General features: G+C 34.0%; 2 protein-coding genes across 2 annotated transcripts in view; one reads left to right on the plus strand and one right to left on the minus strand.

Moving 5' to 3' along the window:
* The window catches only part of fng (Fringe glycosyltransferase), a 510279-nt gene that overhangs the window by 207092 nt on the left and 279929 nt on the right, over positions 1–23258 (plus strand). The window lies entirely within an intron of this gene.
* On the minus strand, positions 7378–22045 carry LOC140436485 (galactose mutarotase-like). Its single transcript, XM_072525344.1, has 6 exons — positions 21724–22045; positions 18481–18641; positions 18154–18423; positions 15028–15174; positions 12257–12438; positions 7378–7587 (listed from the first exon to the last, which is right to left on the minus strand). Exons 1-6 carry the CDS (start codon positions 21951–21953, stop codon positions 7492–7494), a joined length of 1086 nt encoding a protein of 361 aa, XP_072381445.1. The 5' UTR covers positions 21954–22045; the 3' UTR covers positions 7378–7491.

The following is a 23258-nucleotide window of genomic DNA, read 5'->3' on the forward strand; positions in this document are numbered from 1 at the left end:
GCGCTCTCGTTGACTGTGATGGCCTAGCCAATGTCGTTCTCAAAGAAATATGGACTGATTACACTGCTAGGCCAAAATGCAAATCGAACAGTTACTTTTTAGGGATACATTGGATCTTATCTGCTTGAAAAAGTGAAAAATTCTTTGTTGCCTGTTATCTTCAAACTCAACGAAAAATTAGTTATTAAAAGATTAAAACCTGATGTATTGTAGTCGCCACCAAATTATTGTAGAATTTATTATCTGCATCTCATTATAAAGTCGTTTCTATTTGATGGGATTACTAACAAAAGCAGGTAGTAGATATAACCATAAATAAATAGTCCTTTGTTTTGATCTATTTGTTTATGGTAGAAACCTCTCTGCAACTATGATAGTACAACTAGACAAAAATACAAATCCCATCCCCATTAAGAGATGAGTGAGACAAGTAGACGTAATATCGCCAAAGCTTTTCAACCTAGAACTAGAAGACGTCTTCAAAACTACAAATTGGTCAACCTATGGCATTAACGTTAATGGCAACAAGTTAAACCACCTCAGATTCGCTGATGACATAGTGATTATAGCGAGCACATTCGAGGAACTGCAAATTATGGTGGGAGAACTTCCAATACGTCGGCCTAAAAATGAATATGAAAAAAACAAAAATAATGACAAACACAGATGACTCCAGACGTATAACTATTAATGGCAGTGAGATAGAACAAATCCAGGAGTATATCTACCTAGGCCAAATCCTGAGACTTGACAAAGAGAACCAAAGTGCGGAAATTACTAGAAGAGCAAGACTAGCATGGGCAGGATTTGGAAAACTTAGTTGGATACTTAAGAACCGCAAAATACCCCAATACTTGAGGAGCAAAGTGTTCAACCAATGCATCCTTCCTATCATGACACATGGATGTCAAACCTGGACCCTAACCAAGGCAAATATGAATAAACTAGCCATAATAGAAAGAACAATGGAAAGAGCAATGTTAGGAATACGACTGTCAAATAAAAAGAGGAACGACTGGGTAAGATCCAAAACAAAAGTCGAGGACATAGCAACAAAAATTGCCAAACTTAAATGGAACTTCGCGGGCCACACTGCTAGACAAAAAGACCAACGTTGGAATACTACAATACAACATTGGAGACCTTACAAAAGTAAACGACCAAGAGGAAGACCACAGATGAAATGGGTTGATGACATTAAAAGAATAGCCGGAACAAATTGGAAATATGTTGCTCAGGATAGAGACCGATGGAAGGAGTTGGGAGAGGCCTATGTCCAAACATGGACGACAGAAGGCTAAGAAGAAGAAACCTCTCGAAACTTAACTACACCACTCAAATACAAATGACTTTGTTGGCAACTATACACGAAAAAGACCTGATTCTGTCCGTCAATTTTATTTTAGAAATATACATTTAACCATCAAACAGGTGCACAAAATCACAGACATCATTGAAAAGGCAACAGAAAATATTTATTTGTAAAATTAGAGCAGGATTATGATTGTATACCCATTTAAACAAACGAGAAGAAAGCAAGGAGCACTCATTTAGAGCATAATGTTTCTATAAGCCATCTGGAAGTGTTATTTCAATGTGAGCAATGTCTTCATTCAAACAAAAGTTTGTTATGGGAATTAACTATATGTTATTATGTGAATTTTTTTATTTATTTCAGTGAATAATGTTCCTATACATACATATATGGTACTAAAATTAGAATAATTTCCTGGCATAGGAGTTAAATCTTCGACAAAAGCAATTTCTTTTGTTATTTATTACACCTACCAATTTAAATAGTGAGTGCAATAAAAGATTTGACACAGTCAAAAGAAGATAAGCTTATTAAATTCAAATTAAACTTAACGGCCGTATAGTGGTCTCGTTTGCGAAGTATAATCAGCGCCGAAATAAAAAAGAGACAGATTAAAAGAAGAGAATTATAAAAAGCGAACAGCAGCAACTGAATAAATTATGAAATCACAACGGGGGCACCAATTATACCATTATTGCGTATTCATGGTAGTGATTTATAATGTCCGTTATAAGACGGACATCAGCAGATGCGTATGTGGATTGGATTATAATTACACGAACTCGTTTCGGAATCCTCGTGGACAGTTTTTGGTACAATAAAAAGAAATTAATTTCTGCGTCCATTCATATAAACTAAAAAATGTCACAAAATCAAATATTATTAAAAAAATTAATTTTAAAAGTAATTATCAAATTTTGTTTGTTGTTGTTTTTCTAATTATGTATATTATATATATACAAGGATTTCCACAGTTTTCACTGTATTCCTTCACTCAACCGTTTTCTCCAATTTTTCCTGTTTAGCCAGTCACCTTCCTGTAGGTTTCTTCTACTCATTGCTTCGTCCACTTCATCTCTAAAAGATCTTCGGGGTCTGCCTCTCTTTCTTCTTCCTATCGGGCTCCACTCTTTTATTCTATTTATCCACCGATTTTGATCTGCTCTTCTGACATGTACGTACCAGGTTAACCTCTTCTGTTCGATGTAGTCTATTATGTCGGAGTTCATTCCCATTCTCCTCTTAATCTCCATGTTATTTATTCTATCTCTTCTTGTTACTCTGCAGCTTCTCCTTAGGAATTCCATCTCTGTTGCTCTTATTTTGTTTTTGGTTTTCTTATTTATTGTCCAATTTTCACACCCATAAGTGAGGATACTTCTTGTCATGGTATTATATATTTTTTTCTTTGTTTTCATGCTGATGTTCTTATCCCATAGTACCGGGTTCAATTTTCGTATGCAGTCTCTTGTTTGTCCTAGTCTATTTTTTATATCTTCCTCCGTTGTTCCTTTGTTTGATATTATGAAACCTAAATACTTATACTTGTCTGTTCCTTTGATTTGTTTACCTTCGTCTATTTCCAGCTGTTTTATTTCTGTATTCTCCGTTGTTAGGTATTTAGTTTTCTTTAGGTTTATTTCCATCCCATTCTTTGTATATTCCTGCTCCAGTTTTCTCATCATAAAACTGAGGTCATCCCTCGTCTTGTGCGATCACTATTTGGTCGTCGGCAAAACTTAGCGTATATAGATATTCGTTCCTTACTGGTATACCCATTCCTTCGCACTTTCTTTTCCATGGTTTCAAGGTTTTTTCCAGGAATATTTTGAACAGGGTGGAGGATGTGAAGCAACCCTGTAGTAGTCCCTTTGTCGTCTTAAATGGACTGCATATTCTATTGCCCGTTTTGATAGCTACTTCGTTATTCTTGTAGAGTGCTTTTACCGCGTTTATTAATCTTCGTGGAACTTCGATGTCTTCCATTGCTTCCCATAGTTTGGTTCTAGGTATTGAGTCATATGCCTTCTTAAGATCAACAAAAGCCAGATGGACGGATCTATTTTTGGCCATTCTTATTTCTATTAGTTGTTCGACCGTGTAAATGTGATCTAAGCATGCTTTTCCCGCTGTGAAACCTGCCTGGTCTTCTCCGATTTTATCTTGTATATATATTTCTAATTTTTCTTTATGGTCTTTCCATACAGTCTGCCTATAGACGATATAATGCTGATTCCCCGATAGTTTTCGCAGTTTTTTCTATTTCCTTTCTTGTATATTGAGTGGGAAAAAAAATTATGTATATTAATCTTATTTATAGATTTGTCGATGTAACGACAACGAGCTTAGACTTATTGGCACATTTATTGGTAAGAACTAACTTACATCTGAGAAAAAACATAAAGCAACATCGATTATACCCGACGGAAACAGAGCAGAACGAATTTTTCATGTGCTTATAGATGCCAGACTTCCATAGATATGTCTAAGAGTGTAGTATCAAAAAACCGCCACCTTACAGTGTTTCTTTTTATTTTCATTTTGCTAATTTTGTGAGACAGCCTGTATAATCAACTATTTCTCTTCAAAATATTTCTCACGATATTTCTTTATAATTGCTTTCTAAAATTTCTGCAGTAACCAAAAATTTCGTTAGATATTTATTTGGAAATGTTCTAAATAATCCCTTTTAAAGATGTCGATAAGAGCACCATTACCTTTATGACACCACCCCAGCCAAAACCCAACCATTATTTCCTAACCAGATAGGTTTTTTTCGATATAAATATCCCTAAGTTTTCAAATCTTGTTATTTTCCGTCTATAACAAGATGTAATATCACTCTGTTGGTCAAAAGATCCGATATATGTCGGATCACACCGTGGAAAAATCTTCGAGGGCAATCAACCCTTTTGAAATATTTATACAGTCTCGAAGTCTCCAAGAAAACAAGAAAGAACGTAAAGAAAAATTTCAGACAAAAACGTAAGGAATATGAGAAAGCATTTTTAAAAGAGTTGGAAGAGTATGAACAAAGTGGAAACAAAGACTCTTCTATAAGAAAATTAAAACAAAAAGGAAGGATTTTCAACTAAAGTTAGAAATTATTACGGTCAAAGAACCCCAACGTCCCTGCCAAGATGGGGTATGCCAGAGGATCAAAAGTATAAAACATTATAAGCCACTAGAAGTTCTAGCTGAAATTTGGTAATATAACAAGGACATAGGTGATATTTTGGTAGAGTTCTGAAGCTATTTTCTTTTCTTCGGAAATCGTTCTCAAAATACAAACATTAATAAATTAAACAATTTTTGTTTTTTGTTACTTGGTGAAAAATTCTTTCAATAATTTAATTTTATCTGACTCATTTATATTGAAAATTCAGACGTATATTTTACATTTTAAAGTAATTGTATTGCCAATATTGCTAAGTTGCGTTCCTGGGACGATTTCATTGTAAGATAGTTCATTCGAATACATGAAATCAAGTTTAACTTGAGAATATCCGTCAAAAAAAATCATAGCATGTAATTCGTCTTTAAAAAGACAACCACATGCCATGATGACAGTAAAATTCTTCTGTTAGTGATTCCATAGTAAATCATGAGGAAAAAAACAGGAAAAAAACCAATACTATACCAATAATGACATGATGCTACGTCTGGCCAAATATGATATCGTCATTAGCATGATGATGAAACTGAAACAATTTGGAAAGTCAGTTATCAATATAGCTCTGACTATTCAAAGCTTTACCTCACTCTTACCCTTCCCACAAATGGTCGGCATACACCCCTGTTAAAAATTGCCCACCTGACAAGCATTTTATCTGTAAATTTCTTTTTTGTTATTATCTAAGATTGTCAGGACATCCCTCTAGTTTTTTGTATAATATTCATCGATTCCCTTCATTTCAGAATCACTCAAAATGAAATACTTTTCTCCATCTTAAAGAATGAGTTTTTTCATTGGCAAAGTTTACCTGTCTTAGTTGACGACAGAATTCTGGTATAAGGAGTCGCGCTTGATAGTATTTGGAGCACTTACGTCGCCTCTTTCGATATTTAAGACCATTCCTCCTCACTTTTAACGATATCTTACTCTTAGAAGATGTGTATTAACGAGCCACTCTCCCCGTTGACATTCCAACCTGGTTTTTTGCTCTTTCCACCAATGTCTCTGACTTCTGTGCAGAAAATGCACTTGTCCGTCCAACTTTTTGGGAAATTTAGACACAGTGTTCCCAGCTCGCGCTCTTCTAATGTCCTATGAATGGTTTTGCTTGTATCCAGGAACGCTGCTCCTGTGCACTGTTTGTCGTTAAATCCAGCTGTTATGTACTCTGTCAGTCTAAGTACTTGTAATTTGCTGGAATGTTCTGCTCTAAATCCGAAGTGAGATTCTGGGATTAGTGCTATTTCGTATGTTTCAGCTTGTAGTCTGCTTAGTATTACTCTTTCTACGATTTTGCTGACTGCTGACAGTAAGCTTATTGGCCTATAGTTTTGCAGAAACATGGTATTCTTTTCTGGCTTCGGAATCATGATAATGTTGACTTCCTTCCATCGATTTGGGAAGAGTCTGTATTTAAGGATTGCGTTAATTACGTTGGTTAAAAATACTATAGCTTTTGCTGGTAAATTCATCAGAGCTCTATTTGAAATTTCATCTAGACCAGATGATTTTTTCGGTAAACTATTGTTAATTCGTTCGTTTATTTCTTGAGGAGATGTAGGTGTATTTTAATTCGTCCAAAACGTTTTCAGTTGTTATTATACCGCCTGGATTCCAGGAGCCTATCTTCAGGTGTCCCCTTTTTTCGTACCTTAGTTTAGTGCCTTCTTTATCCCCCTATCGCTTCATACACCAGCTTGGTGACTATTTCTTTCACCATGTGTGTTAGTTCATTTTGTTGTTCTTTGGAAAATAGGATGGTGTTTTCTGTTGCTGGTGTTTTTGTTGCTTGAACATATGACCATTTGTTTTTGTTGGATGTTACACCCTGTTGTTGGTTGGTGCTACTTCTACTCTGGGTCTACTCCAGACAACTATCTTCTGACAGTTGGCACATTTTGCCTTTTGTTCTTGTGGGATTGTGCACCATTTTGTCAGGTGCTTTTCACCGCACTTAACACATCTTGGTTCTTTGTAGCAGGCAGTTTGGAATGGTAGAAGCCCTGGAAATTAAAACATTGTGTCGGCCCTTGATTTTTTCGTAGATCTTTAATTCGTATTCTCATGGACATGAGGTTCGTTATTTTTTTGGCTTTTGCATTATCACAAATATAGGCAAAGATCTTTTATCCGCTTTCCTGGACATCATGTTGGAAATATTTAGTATTTTAACGTCATATTCTCTCTCTAATTTTTTTTAATGTCTTTGGCCGCTGTATTTGGGGAATCGATTGAATTTTTTTGTTTTGTTATATTCTTCAAATATGTGGGTCATTTTTCTATATTCCTCTTCATTTCTTGTTTGTATAAGTGTTCCTCTGCCGTTTCTGGAGATTTTATTTACTATATACAGCTTATGTACAATACCCTGAGACCAATCTCAAGATTTTTTCTTAAGTGGAAAGTTACCTTTAATATAGAACTACATAGATTACAGAAAAGATGTTTTTCAATGTTTCCTTATTGATGAGAAGACATCCGATAACGTAAAATACGAACTAACGATAAAATATCTTTAAGACGCAGATTTTAATGCTGAAGATGTGAGAGTCGAATATAAATAATTATTTTTTCTTTAATGAATAAGCGAACTGTATACTGTTCCTTGAATACTTTTGATATCAACTGAGCCTATTTACAGCTGCCGATTTACAGCTAAATTGAATTTGTTTGGTAATTGTAAAATTAGTGTATCGTAACACTATTTTCTATGCCAACTAATGGGAATTAAAAAAATCCTATACAATCTACTGCATTCTATACGGACACTATATCTACTTCGTGGATAAAAAGTTGCAAACATTTTATTACTAATATGTGAATGTGAAATAATGAAAAACAATGTGGTTATTTAACGAAATACAACTATTCAAATAATACAATAAAATATATTCAAAATTTATTTATTTTGTATGTTTTTGGTTTGTGTATTTCATTTATATCATAAATCATTGCAGTGCATTCTATTTACAGCCAAATATATTTTCTGCATTGTAGATAATTAATATAATTTGTTCTCCTCATCGACAGAAAATTTAAAAATTACTGAATGATGGTATTGTTCTCCTGGATATATTACAGTGTTGGGGAAGTGTGCCTGAAAATATTTCGAAAATGTTTAAATACATACAACACGCTACTTGAAGCTATCTGGTAATAAAATTAACATGAATTGTTTATTAATGAATGGATGCTAATCAAATAGTGAACACAGCGATATATCACACGTAAACTTTTTTGTTAAAACAAAAGTTTTAGTAAAATTATTATAAATAACTAAAATGTCTTGGACACGTAACAAAAAATATCACATCTTGTTTACTGGTGATATTTTCTCATATCCATCTTGTCGTATATTGAAATCCTTCCTTTTGTACTGGTTATTTGTTACTTATTATGTTCATAAGTTACTCAGTATCTTATTACTCGGTACAATTCTTCTAGAATTTCTTGGTTTCTCTATATCTATTACTCTTATAAATTTTATAGTCATAGTCGTTTGATGAGTGAATGAGGTATCCCCGAACGCGGTAGTGTAGTGAATGGCAATTTTTTTGTTTGTTTATATTTACACATACATATTTTAAAGCTAGATTGCATTGTTGATACGGGTATCTTCTTGTTTCACCCTTTCATTTATATTGAATTCATGTATATCCCCTCCTTACGTCCATAGGCGGATCCAAAGGGTGGCGATGGTGCGAGTTAATTTGTTTTAAACTTTGCTCAAGTTGTGTTACAAACTTTAAAAAAAGCAACCTTAGATGTTAAGTATTGCGTGGGCTTGAGTACAGATGGCTGCTCTGTAATAAGTTCTGTAACTGTTGATGGAGTAATTACCTTCAAAAATGAAGCTAATAATGCTGTATATTCATTCGAATAATTTCGGTTTTTAAAGCTTCGTCTCAACGCAATGCAGTTGTTAAAAATATAATATAATGGTACATTGGTTTAGTGGTTTGTGCGAGACGAGATGAATTGAACGTCACAAGAAGTTGTTCTATTTCAAGAATCTTTGTCAGAAATTTACAAATGCTTTGACGCTATTTCTTCATGGAGTGACCTATAGACTGATGCAAATCTAAATATATTAAAATCTGCTATATCTGAAACTAACTTTCTTATGACGGCTATCTTATCAGTAGTACTTTCTTGCACTTTGTCATTAAGTCGTTGTTTTCAAAATTTGATTTAAAATCAGCACGTGATATGCTTATTTTTTTTTAGATATTGAATCGGAAGTGAGAAAAATGTAATGTTTTCAAGTATATATGATGATATTTGTGGCATTGAGGATGAACTCGGTATAGAAATAAATCTTCATCGACTAACGCGAAAACAGCTAAATCGAGCAAATTATCCATGTGAAAATCCTTAAGACTATTTTAGACGATCTATACTATATACATTCCGATAATTGATAACATTATCGAAGATTTCCCGAAGAAACGTTTAATTTATACAGTTTTATTTCCTTAGTCACTAGAAAAATCTAACGAAGAGGCAATAGCAAATGCTGATCATATTTTTACTAATAAATATTGTGTTTTTTTTTCAATGAATATTCAACTGTATATAAAACTCAAGAGCAGAATTGAAATTGTGGGAAGCACATTGGCAAAGAGAACAATACGATGTTTCTTATAATAGTGTAAAACTATTATTAGTTTTGTGATATTGATATCACAAAGGCATTTGACCGGGTCAAATTAAAAGACGTTATTCACTTACTGTATGCAAGAGAGATACCTCTAGAAAGAATCAAAACGATAAAAAATATCTACCAAAACAACACAATAAAAGTAAAAGTAGAAGAAGAACTAACCTATCCTATTGAAGCTGGCAATGGGATAAGACAGGGAGATTCCCTAAGTCCTTTATTGTTCAACCTAATTATGGACGAAATAATAAAAAAAGTAAGAACTAAAAAAGGATACCAAATGGGAGAAAAACTACTTAAAATAATCTTCTATGTGGACGACGCAATACTACTCTCTTAAAGTGAAGAGGATTTACAACGTATGCTTCACCAATTTAATGCAACCGCCAGAATATTTAACATGTTAATTTCAGCAAAAAAGACAAAATGCATGGTTACAACAGAAAATTTACTAAGATTTAAATTTGAGCTGGAAGGTCAGATAATAGAACAAGTGATGGAGTTTAAATATCTAGGCATCACATTATCTAGCTACGGAAAGCTCGAAACCGAAGTGGAATATGAAATGAATAGAGCAAACAGAGCCGCAGGCTGCCTAAATGAAACAATAATGAGAAATAAAAATACCGGGAAAGAAATGAAAGGCAGAATTTACAAAACAGTCATCAGACTGTGACCTGACACAGAGAGGACAAAAAGGATGTTAGAAACAGCAGAGATGAAAACACTTAAAAAAATTGATGGTAAGACACTATGGGACAGAGCTAGAAGTACAGATATAGGACGTAGATGCAAAGTGGAGAACATCACGAACTGGGTAAGAAATATAAGAGTAGAATGGAACGACCATATAAGCCGAATGACAACAAACAGAGTAGTACAGACGGCAAGAGACGGTTCCCCAATAGGAAGACAATCACTACGAAGACCACGAAAACGATGGAACGACAACTTACTCGAGGCACATTGAAAAATAGACAGAGTCATGTCTATATAAAAAGAAGAAGAAGAAGTGATATTGATATGGAGTCGGAGTACTGAGCTAACTTGTCAATTTTTGTTTGAATATGATTTTGGTGTTCAGTTAGCAGGCAGATGTCATCTGCAAATTCAAGATCTTCTAACTGTTTGAATAAGTTTCATCTGATGCCCGTTCGTTGATCAGTTACAAATCATAATAAAAAATATGTTAGGTAGTTAGTGGATAGTACGCAACCCTGTTTGACTCCACTTTCTATGGCAATTTCTTCTGTTACTTCACATTATCATTTCTAATTTATTCTTATTTGCTTCTTAGATTCATTTGTTTTATTGTGTATATAGTAGATTTTCCCACTCTTTTCTTCGTGATATTTGAAAATCTTTTTTTATTAATGATGTCATTGTTGTATGTTGTACTGAGTAGTAGTATTCCTCAATAATATTTTTAAAAATTTGCTGATCTTCCTTTTTATATATTGTTATTGTTTGCTGAGATTCTCATTACGCTAGCATTTTCGTTTTTCTTTCCATAAATTTTTAGTAGTGTATCTTTAGTAGTTAATTTTTTATTTTGTTCTTTAATGTTTTTATAAAAATTTTTTTCCTATTTATTTTTGCTTTTGTTCTATTTGTTTCATTTTATCATTTATCCATTTTCTTTTATTTTGTCTTGTTATTTTCTTAGCGTTAGCGGCTTCTTCTAGAGCTTATCTATCTTCTATTCTCTAGTGATAGTTCCCTATTCTGATTTTATACATCCTTCTTTACCTCTCTCTTTGTCCTGTCATTTGCACTGTTTCTTTCTCGTCACATTTGCTTCTAACATCTGCGTTGTATATTTTATTGGAATTCCATTTTTTGTTTTTTTATCAGTTTTAACTGCAGCCTAGATAAGAATATTTTAATCTTTTCCACTCTCTTAAACGCAGTAGTTAATTCTACCAATATATTTGTTTGTGTTTAATTTTTCTTCAATTTACATTTTTAAATGTGATAGTAAAGGGTGTTTTTTAGAGGTATAGAAATTTAAAATGGAATAAAACAATCATGATATTTAAAAATTTACATGTTTTTTTTTTTATTGGAAAGATAATCTTTTGCATTATAATTTAAATATATCGGCATATCGCATATCAGCAATAACGCAGCGAATGTTGTCCTCCAAGTGGTCAATCGTTTTATGCTTATCGGCGTAGACTAGCACGTTCACGTATCCCTACATAAAATGGTCTAGCAGTGTTAAATCGTACGATTTTGGAGGCTATAAGGCTTGGCAATACGGTTCAATGATTTTAGCAGACCATAAAGCATGGATGTAATAGTTTCTCAAAATACATTTGAGTATTAACTTAACTCCAAATAGGGCAGTTTTGTTTGTTGACGTAGCCATTCAACCAAAAGTGAGCTTCATCGCTAAACAAAATTCGCTTATAAAAATCGGAATCAACGGGTAGATAGACTGATTCGGGTCTCCTGTATGATACGCTCTACAGCAGCAACAACTTCTTCTGTATGCACTGCACAACGTGTCTGTGGATGCAGATTATCATTTAGAGTAAACGTAGTGTAAAAACGTTTTATGGTTAATCGGATTACTTGCTCTAATGAACTATTATGTTGACCATAAAATGGACGTAGTGCGAGATACGTATTTCCAACAGAACCACAATTTTCAAAATAAATTTATAAAATTTGTTATGTCTATTCATGCTGAAATGCCAAACCGAACTTAACATAAATCACTTGACAGCTGTCAAAATGGCGGATAGTTAAAAAAGTGTTACCAACTTACATTTCTATATCTCTAAAAAACACCCTTTACTAATAAAAAAAAGTAATTAGGGAAGACCAAATACGATAAACTCAACGGATTGTTTTAATATAAATAAAAATATGGCATTAACACAATGATATGAGCCAAAAAAAAATGATGTTGAAAGAAATGCTAAATACGACGCCAAATATTGGTGAAGAAAGTGATATTTTAATGATGTCTAAGCTGTTTCCGAAGAAAAATGATACTTTTATTATCGATCAGAGCCATTGACAGCTAAACATTTAAAACTCTACAAATTCTCGAGTGCAATAAGTGAGACGGTTAAAGTTGCTTTATATTTTTACTTACGTGATTCACAGAATCAGGATACTTTTGCGTTTCAAGACAGAGGGCTCCGTGTTTTTTGATAAATCCATCTTTTCCTTTAAGAGTATCAGTTTCTGCTAGAAAATTGCTGGTATAAAACTGTACTCCAGGTTGGTTACTGTAGACTTCCATTCTTCTACCGCTGTTTGGATGGTAAACGCTAGCTGTAATAATTAACAGGTCTGTGGTGATATTATTAAAGATAGATTAAAAATATTACAGAAACCGGTATAGGAAACATATTATCGAAAAGCGATGGTAGGAACGTTCGCATATGGTCGGCCCTAAATTCTTCCCCGAACAGGTACTAGAAGATAATTCTACTCTTAGTTTCTACCGATGCTAATTACGATACTTTAATGACACCACTCAATGAGGTTCCCGAGCAGGGGATTATAATTTCTCCAACCGATCCCAGATCTTTATTGAGTTTATACGCAGATGACACTGCAATATTAGCATGTAGTGCAGATCCATATCTAGTTACAAGTCACGTACAAAGAGCTCTAAGTCGCATACTAACTTGGTCCGTAAGATGGAAAGTAGCAATAAAACCGGAAACACACAGGCCGCCATGTACCAGTACAGAAGAGGCAGATCAAACGAAGATTGTAACGTTACTCAACACTCAAGCAGAATGGACCAGCCAAGCTAAATACGTAGGCATACCGCTTGACAAAAAGTTGATGTTGACAGAACATGTAAACCAAACAGTCTACAAAGCCAAGGCATTAAGGAGTCAACTCTCTTCGCTAATAGACTGGAAAAGTAAGCTGAGGTTCAAAGCAAAGATCAGAGTTGCAAACAGCATTATCGTGGCAACATTAGAGTATGCCTCTGCAGCATTAGGACAGACATGCAAAACAAACAGATAATAGATCCAAACAGGCCAAAACTCCATAATCAGAGAAACGCTGGGAATACCAAAATACGTACCGTTAAGGTACGTATGTAGAGACTCAAACCAAAAGAAGATTCTACGAACAATAGGTGAGAGAGCATACGAGATTTTTAACGACCTCAGAAACCATCCCAAAAGAATATTAAAAGAGTTAACAGACTATGGTGAAAACCTAAGCATGGTGCAAAGACGGCCCAAACAACAACTAGCAGTTTATAGAGTGGACAGTAGGATCTAAGAACACTGAGATAGCCATGCAACAGTCAACACAAGCGGTGAATGAAGGCTCTAAAAAAACCTACAGAACAATATACACAGGGTGTGTGATGGCAATATACACCTGAGAATGCACACCCTAAGACACGCAAACTTTTTAGCATTTAAATAAACATATACACGGGGTGTGTGAGAGCACTATATACTTGTGTGATAAAAAAACACCTTTAGTCAACGCACTAAATTCTCTGTACAAGATCGGCTAAATATCGATGCTTTCACGGTATTTTCGCGGCTGTGTAAAAGGCTCATCAGACCTTTTACACAGCCTCTTAGGTTTAGGCCCTTATAGCAGGTCACATAGAGATCTTATCTTGGAACATTTTTTTGGGACTCAAGTCCCGAAGTAATGACATGTTACAGTAAATTATATATAGAGCCAGTAATGTTAATACGGAGAAAAGCCGATATCTGTGCTACCCCTACGGATTGGTGGCCTAACCACAGTCATGAGAAACAGGGTATTCCATTACCCAGGGCATTCCATTACCCAGGGCATCCGAAGTAAACCTTTCAAGATTATAAGCCTCCCCACGTAAGTTACACGTTGGGGAGGGGTGCAGGAAAAGCCTGGGGGGTCAGATAGGTACCACTTCACAGTAAGGTTAGACCGGTTCTATCGTCGGACATTTGGACCCACTGTACACGGTGTCCCAAATTGGTATGTTTTACAAGGTATACCAAAAACTAGAGCACATAGAAAAAAGTAGTTAAGATGTCATGACTTCTTTTTTCGTTAAAGTAACGATTACCTAATCCAATCATCAATCGCTTCCCACATTAGCGAAATACAGGACGAATATTGAAAAATGTCAAAAACGACAGGGTTAAATATCTTCTTTATTAAGAAAAATTTAAACAATTTTTATTAGAACTTTTGATAGAAATATAAAAGCGTTCAGTGGCGTACGAAAATTTTTTTAGGGGGCCCCACTAAAGAAATTTAACAATATTTCAAATATGACAAGAAATATAACAATTGAACAAATTGGTAATTTTAATCCCAGCGACGAGTTAATGGGAATCTATTTGAATTTATGTAAAAAAAGCGGATAAAAATCATAAGTTTGTACAGAAATTAAAAGTATAACCATTAAAAATGTACTTTTGAAATAAAAAACCTACAATAATTTATAATAATATGATTGTTAAGTTGTGATACTCAATTTCAAGATTTCTACAACAATCTACATCCAAACATGGCTGAAATTCTAATAAAGATGTGTCATAAGAATTTTTCAACGTATATACAGTTTATTTTCTGTCAATTTTATTGGTTAGTACTCTTTGAAACAAGAATTAGAACATGGTCTATAATTATAATTAAAAACAAATAGAGGTACTTAAAACAAAAGGATAGAATACAGACTTCTGTAGATTTTTGAAGATTGTGGACAAAAAAAAAGTACAGTAAGAGTATAGTAAAAAGACTTTCCAAGCAAAAGTTAATTTATGCTTCTTTTCTCGTATTTAGACAACTGGTGCTACATACATAGGCAAAAAGAAGGTAAATATTTTCTAGATATAATGAGAAACTTTGTCAATTTTTTATATCGATGAAATAAGCGCTTCTTACCTACAAAGGCATTTTCTTGTTCTGATCCTCTTGTTATGCAGAAGTTGTGATCAAAACCTGGAGCGTTGGGAACTTTATGTATGACATCTCCCAACACTTTTGGAGTCCGTAAGTCAAAGACAGTGTTTTGAACGCAAGGCAGTTTACCTGAAACACAAAGAATATAAACTTTTTGTCTCGTCCAATCATTGCCCTCGTTGTTTTTTGGAATAGAAGTAAAAACCTATTTCAACCAATCTTGTGGAATTTAACATCATTTATAGATTTCCTTGAACAGTCTCGTTTACATAGGGATATTTTCTTCTTTCACTAATTTGAATTAGTACTTATTTAAACACCATATAAGTCTTTTTAATAAATGTCGCTTGTATTATAGAAAGTGCGTTATCTTTCGTTAGCGTTATTTCTTAGCAGACAGATATCAAAGTTTATATGTACCTATTTGATGATTTCAATTTTATTGTCATTTGTTTAAAATGCAATTTTGTTTATTTCTAGAAAATAGAAACAATTGGGCTATAAGTAGCGATTTAACATTTTAATTTAAAAGTCCACCAACCACTAACACCAAAGGTAACGACAAATAACGAAATAAATATTGAAGAGAAAGTGGTAAAGGAAGCATTAGGAAATTAAAAAATAGAAAATCACCAGAAGAGGACAGAATACCGAACGAACTCCTAAAGTACGGAGGACCAGATCTGACCAAACATCTATTAAAACTAATCCAAAAAATAATAGAACAAAACAGAATTCCTCAAGAATGGAGATCAAGCATTCTAATACCTCTCTTCAAAAAGGGAGACAAATCGAACCCGGAAAATTACAGAGGAATAATTAATTTATTAAACACAACACTAAAATTAACAACCAAAGTGATAACAAATAAACTAATTGAAATTACAGCACTGACAGAAGAACAACAAGGTTTTAGGTCTAGAAGATCATGCACTGGCACTATATGTATAATGAGGCAAGTGCAAGAGAAATCATTAGAATACAAACAAGCCAGCGTATCTATGTTTCGTGGACCTAAAGAAAGTATTTGACCGGGTTAAATTAAAGGAAGTTATTCACTTACTGTACGCAAGAGAGATACCTCTAGGAATAATCAAAACGATCGAAAATATCGACCAAAACGACACAATAAAAGTAAAAGTAGAAGAAGAACTAACCGACTATATTGAAGCTGGCAATGGGACAAGACAGAAAGATTCCCTGAGTCCTGTATTGTTCAACCTAATTATGGATAAAATAATAAAAAAAGTGAGAACTAAAAAACGATACCAAATGGAAGAAAAATAACTTAAAAGAAGCTACTATGCAGACGACGCAATCCTACTCTCTCAAAGTGAAGATGATTTACAACGTATGCTGCACCAATTTAATATAACCGCCAGAAAATTTAACATGTTAATTCCCCAAAAAATGATAAAATGCATGGTTATAACAACAAATTTACTGATATTGGAGCTGGAAGGTCAGATAATAGAACCAGTGATGGGGTTTAAATATCTAGGCATCACATTATCTAGCTACGGAAAGCTCGAAACTGAAGTGGAAGATCAAGTGAATAGAGCGAACAGAGCCGCAGGTTGCCTGAATGAGACAAGATGGAGAAATAAAAATATCTGGAAACAAATGAAAGACAGAATTTACAAAACAGTCATCAGACCAATAATAGCATACGAGGCAGAAACATGACCTGACACACAGAGGTGAAAAGGATGTTAGAAATAGCAGAGATTAAAACACTTAGAAAAATTGATGGTAAGACGCTATGGAACAAAGCTAGAAGTACATATATACGACGTAGATGCAAGGTAGAGAACATTAAGAACTGGGTTAGAAATAGAAGAATAGAATGAAGCGAAACGATCAGTAGAAAGACCACGAAACCGATGGAACAGAGTCATGTCTACATAAAAAAGACGAAGAAGAAGAAGAGAAGAAGAATTGAATAGTCTTAACACCATAAGAGATCAACGCTGAATTGAATGAACTTGTGAACTTTTTACAATTGCTTGTTTTTTCTATTGCCGACTCCACTAATGAAGGTTGACTATAACCATTGGTCACAACAAATTGGTCTTTATCTTCTGCTTTTCTTGAATCGTCATGTCTTTATCGTTTTTAAGTATGTGCCCCAAATATGCTGTCTTTCACCTCTTAATGGTGGTCAAAAGTTCTTTGTCTCTTCCCATTTTGTGCAACACCATTTCGTTCATAATACGATCGGTCCATGGTATTTTCAAAAATTTTTAAAAAGCCGCATCTCAAAAGCTTACAACTTCCTTATTAAGTCAACATTAACAATCCAAGTTTCGGCATTATTGGATAAAAATGATCAAACGTGGCCCTAAAGGATAAACGTTGTTCTGGACGTCTAGTGAAAAACATCAACCTCGAACTAATTGAGAAAATCCATAATATTTTTCTTAAGTGATCGTCCAATCGAGGTGCGTGAAATAGTTTGGGTCACTGAGGTATTGCAAGGTGCAGTACCTGTATTTCATCATCATCATTATTAACTCGATAGCCGTTTATGGGTCCTAGATTTTTTTATGATTTTTCACCATTCTGATCTGTTCCTTGCTTTGTTTTTGCAGTTGGGTTTTCTCCTCCTTTCTACGGTAATGGTTTCTAATCTGGTTGACTTGTTATTTTTCAGTCTAGTAGCTACTTCTTTAATTTCACCAACTGAAGAAGAGTTTATTTCTCCGTTACCCATTTGATCCAGTATATTTCATCCCAGAGTATATCCCAGGTGTCGTTCTTTGAGTTTAACTTTATTTTGGCTCCTATAGACAACAATCTATATCTAACGAGAGGTTCATCGCCCAAACAGTTGCCTATTTTACCAACCTTTCTAAATCCTGCAAATTTTGGATAACTTCAAAGTTAAAGAAACATTTAGACAAGGGTATCGAACTTGAAGGAGATTGTGTTGCAAAATAAAAAAAAATGCCCCATATAATGTATTTTTAAACCTTTTATAACTACTCATTAAAAGAAGTGGGTAATTTTGCTGAAAAATTCAAGTATTACAGATAGTCAAAAACGCAATGTATTCGTTATCAGTTACACAGTAACACTTATTTTTATATTAATCTTATAAAAACTTACCTGTCGGTATGCCCTCTACGACCTCAGTTATCTTATCAGCATTTAAACTTACTACATGTTTGTATAGTTCGGTGGCACCTGTACCATTGCCAGCAAGATTAAAATACGTATGGTTGGTGAAGTTAATGGGACATGGCTTTGTAGTCACCGCTTTATAGTCGATACGGAATTCGTTTTCATTGGTTAGTTCGAAAGTAACGTTGGCTATTAGATCCCCTGGGTAATTCTCTTCTAGATCTGCAGCGTGGTAACTGAGAGTTAGTTTGGTATCTAAAAAATATACAATTATAAATAAAATTGAAATAGTTATGTTAGTTTTAGACATACCTCTTACAGAAGCTTCCCAAAATACCTTATCGAAACCAACAATACCTCCATGTAAGTGGTTTGGACCGTTGTTAGCAGCTAAATTATATTTCACTCCTTCAACTGTCATCTGAGCTTTACCAATTCTGTTGGCTACTCTGCCTATAGTAGCACCGAAATATCTGGTAAATAAAAAAAAAATTACCAAACAGAGTTTATAAATAAATATTGAAAAGAAATCACAAATTGTAAAATAATAATACTAACAGTAAGCTGTCAAAATCTATCGCTGTCTCAAAATTTAGAAAAGAAAAATTGAAGATCTAAAAGTACTGTAAGATAAAATAGAAAAGCTTAGTAATAACTTAAAATTAATAAAGCCTGGCTATCAATCAAGGAAAGATTAACGAAAGTTCTATCAAATAGTCTGGTCAAACAAATGAAAATACTTGGCAGCAACCTGAATTTTTCTGAGAATGTTAATTTTAGGACCCCAAAAGTGATGCAAAAAAAGTGATGACATTAACTTTGCTCATGTAGAAAAGTTAGTTTCTTTTGTCTTCTATGCAGTAATGGTAGCTTTACCTGTTTTTCAGATATTTTAAATTTACCAAGTGTCAAAAATTGCGTATTATTTACAAAAAAGTCAATACCGCCAAAAAGGTAACACTTCGATCAAATGTATGCTCGACAAAGTACTCCTAAAATTCAAAGAGAAATTGATAAATTTAATTCAAATTAAATAACGAAGTTGGGAACACCTGGTATAACCTATGCAGCTAAATTTTTAAATCTCAAATCTATTTGTATTGACAGATATGTCTAATAGGCCATCTGGATAATAAATATATAAAAAATATTTTCAAGTTGCGTGCTAAAGACATTTGCTACCTAGTTTTTTTATTTGTATCGGTTTTGGTTTTTTTTTGGGTTTTGGTCTTGGTTTGGTTTGGGTTTTTGGTTTTTGATTTTTTGGTTTTTGGTTATGATTTTTTTGGTTTAGGCTTTTGGTATTTTTCGATAATTTGGTTTTTTGGTAAAGATATTTGGACCCCAAAGAGTTGAATTGACAGGAGTGTGGAGAACAGTGGAAGATAGAGTGCTAAAGGCAGTGTTTTTTGATAAACCAGACGATATATCATGGAGGAATACTTACTGTAGAGAGCAAAATAAAGGAAGTATGGGAACAATATATAATCCATCTGTTCCATGGCGAGAGGGAAAATGAACAAGATATAGATGAAGAAGAACAATACCTAGAAATTTTACCCTCAGAAATAAAGAATGCCCTACAGAATGCTAAACAAGGAAAAGAACCGGGTCCTGATCAAATTCCAGTTGAACTGTTAAAAGCCTTAGACGACGGTAATATAAAGAGACTCACCCGAATTCTCAACCACATATATGTAGAGGGCAACATCCCGGAAGAATGGCTTGAATCGATATTTTTACCTCTCCCAAAAAACAACAATCCCAAATCATGTAATGACTATAGATTGATAAGCCAAATGTGCCACCCTTTAAAGATTCTCTTGAAAATTGTTCAAAACCGAATTTATAAGAAATGTGCGGAGCAGATAGATGAAAGGCAGTTTGGCTTCAGAGGAGGCATGGGTACAAGAGAGGCATTATTTGCGTTGACGGTACTCTTGCAGAAATGTCGGGAATATAACAAGAGTGCATATATATGCTTCATAGACTTTGGGAAGGCCTTTGACCGAGTGCAGCATATGAAATTAATAGATGAATTAAAAAACATCAATTTAGACAAAAAAGACATTGAGTTTATTAAGGCTATATACTGGAACCAGAAAGCAGTAGTAAAGGTGAACGATATAGAAACAAATAATATACCGATTGCGAGAGGGGTTAGGCAAGGATGCGTCTTATCTCCGACGCTTTTCAATGTGTACTCACAGGTCATATTCAAAAAAGGGAAAGAAAAGAGGGAATAAGAATTGGTGGAGAAATCATAAACACCATGAGATTTTCAGATGACACGGTAATTATGGCTGAGAGTATAGAAGAACTACAAACTTTACTAGATGCAATAAATAGTGAATGCATTCAAATGGGACTTGACATCAACACAGATAAGACCAAATTTATGATAGTATCAAGGAGTCCAATAAATAATGAACAACTAACTCTTGATGGACAGCAAATAGAGAGAGTGCCAAAATATAAATATCTGGGAGCGTACATCAACACATAATTAGATCCAGACCAAGAGATCAGGGTACGAATAGAAATGGCAAGGGCAGCGTTCTTAAAATTCAAGTAATTGTTCTGTGACAAAAATCTGAATACTGCGCTGAGACTGAGGTTTGTTGAATGTTACGTCTGGTCGCAACTATTGTACGGGCTAGAAACAGGGACATTAAAAGCGCAAATAGTTAAGAAGCTTGAAGCCTTTGAACTTTGGATATACCGGAGAATGTTGAGAAATCCATGGACTGCCAGGGTCACCAATGAGGAAGTGCTGAGAAGGATGGGTCGGGACAAAAAATTGTTGAGAACAATAAAAGTAACTTGGACACATACTGAGAAATGATAAATATAGTCTTCTGCAGGTCATCATGCAGGGTAGAGTCGATGGCAAAAAGGGAATAGGTAGAAAGAGGAAGTCATGGCTGCGAAATATTCGAGACTGGACAAACATGACTCTAGACGAATTATTCCATGTTGCAAAAGACAGAGAAACTTTTAAAAATGTGGTCGCTAACCTCCGTTAATGGGGACGGAATAGGAAGAAGAAGAAGACGGTATATATAGATATCGTAGAGGAGGCAGGGCTATAATGCTTGTTGCGAAGACTCACCCACAGTTGTAAAGCCAGTCAAGAAGAAGATTAAAAAGTTTACCATCGAAAACCTATGGAGCTAAATTTTCAGATCTCAAATCCGTTTATATTGGGAGATATGTCTAATATGCCATCATAAGGCACTTGATGTAAATATATCAGTTAAACTTTGAAGCAATTAGCTTAAAATAATTTAAGACAAAAATGCCGGTGATAAGTCTACATATCTGAGGTGATCAGTTAATGGGTCTCCTAATTATGCGGGTCTAATAATTGTTTGGTTGGCTATAAAGTAATGAGTTCGTACACGTTCATATAAAACTGTGGTTTATGGATCTTAGGTGAGCCATAGACCCTAGGAGCATAACCATTATAGTTATAAAAAGAGTCTTCAATAATTTTATGTTTTACTAATTGGAAATATATTTTATACATATACGAGACAAATGAAATATCTTTACCTGTTTTCTGGTTTGAGATAACCTTCGATATCATTAAAACCAATTGTAATATCATCCACCTCTTTGTTATAACCTGGTACTTTGATTGATGTTATATATCCTCCATAGTTGATCACCTGGACGCTTACATTATTCTTGTTCCTCCATGTAAACCTTCTTACAGTTTGCGTTCTCCCTTTTCCATCGGTTATCTTTCCAAACGTATCCTCCGTTAGAATGACGTTTGCCATATTTTTTTGTGTTGCTAAACCGGTATATTAAAAATAAAAGTAGATGCTTGCTTATGTGTTACTAACCGGTCCAGTGCATTATATAAAGTTAACGAAATGATTAGTGAAGATAATGACTTATCTTTTGCGATAATTGTAGTTATTTAAGTGTTTCAGTATCGTAAGAACTGTATCCTTAATTGTTTACTTTTTATTTTTCAGATAAAATGTATGTAGAGTGTACTTTAAAAATCATTCTAATGATATTTTTAAACTTCAAAACATCAACTAAAATTGCCATTTTATAATTCTTGTAATATGAGTTTGATGTATGTAGTAATAATTTATTTTATATTTTTAATATATAAGTTTTAGTTTGATGTAGTAATTGTAGTAATGTATTTTTATTGTAAAGCGAACGATGGCGCAAGCCAAATTCTTTTTTGTATTCATTGGATTTTCCCTTGACTCCTTGATAAATATTGAAATCAATGAGGTAATCCGATTTCTGATTCTAACACCACGATTTATACCCAAAACGTATGGACTTGCCTTTTATATGTTGTTTCATACCATGACGCCCATAGTGTGGTATCAAAGTCTCATCCACGCTAGATTTGGTTTCAAATACAGTGTATTCAGTAAATGATTTGTGGAGACTTTCAAGGTACAGAGAAATTATGTATGGTTTGTCTGAACGATCTATGTTTAGGTTATCGTAAAAACGGAGGAATCTTATAATGGTTTCAAATTGGTTACGACTCATGTTACTTGAAATCAGTATATTTTTAACGTCATCACATTCTTCCCAGTACATGCGTCTTCTTGGATTCGTGCTGTACCCATAAACTAGTAAAATCTCTATAAACGATTTTAACTCGTCTACTCCAAATTCCAAAGTAATACCTTTTTGAATAGCATAACGAACTGTCTCCTTAACAATATTTGTTAAAAGCTCTTCATTGAAAAGAAAATCAAAGATCTGTAAAGGAGTGACTGGTTGTGAATAAAATGAAGGAGTGTATGTGTTCTTTGAGTTTTTTTATGTTCATTATCCAAATAAAGGGAATTTTCATCTGGTAAATCTTCCTGAATCCTTGTCCGTAGTAAGAGAGTTACACATTTTGCACGAATCTCAGTAGATTCCACTTGAATATCTTAAATTTCTTCATTTTGTGTGTCTATTTCTGTTACAATCTCAATCTCTTCCGTATCTTCTTCCTCCTGAACTTATATCACACTTTAAAGATCTGCCTCTTTTTCATATAGATTTATATTTTCTTTGTCGATCCTTCTTTCTTCTTCTTGATGAATTACAACTTCTGA

Source organism: Diabrotica undecimpunctata, chromosome 3, assembly GCF_040954645.1.
Source record: "Diabrotica undecimpunctata isolate CICGRU chromosome 3, icDiaUnde3, whole genome shotgun sequence".
NCBI classification, from domain to species: domain Eukaryota; kingdom Metazoa; phylum Arthropoda; class Insecta; order Coleoptera; family Chrysomelidae; genus Diabrotica; species Diabrotica undecimpunctata.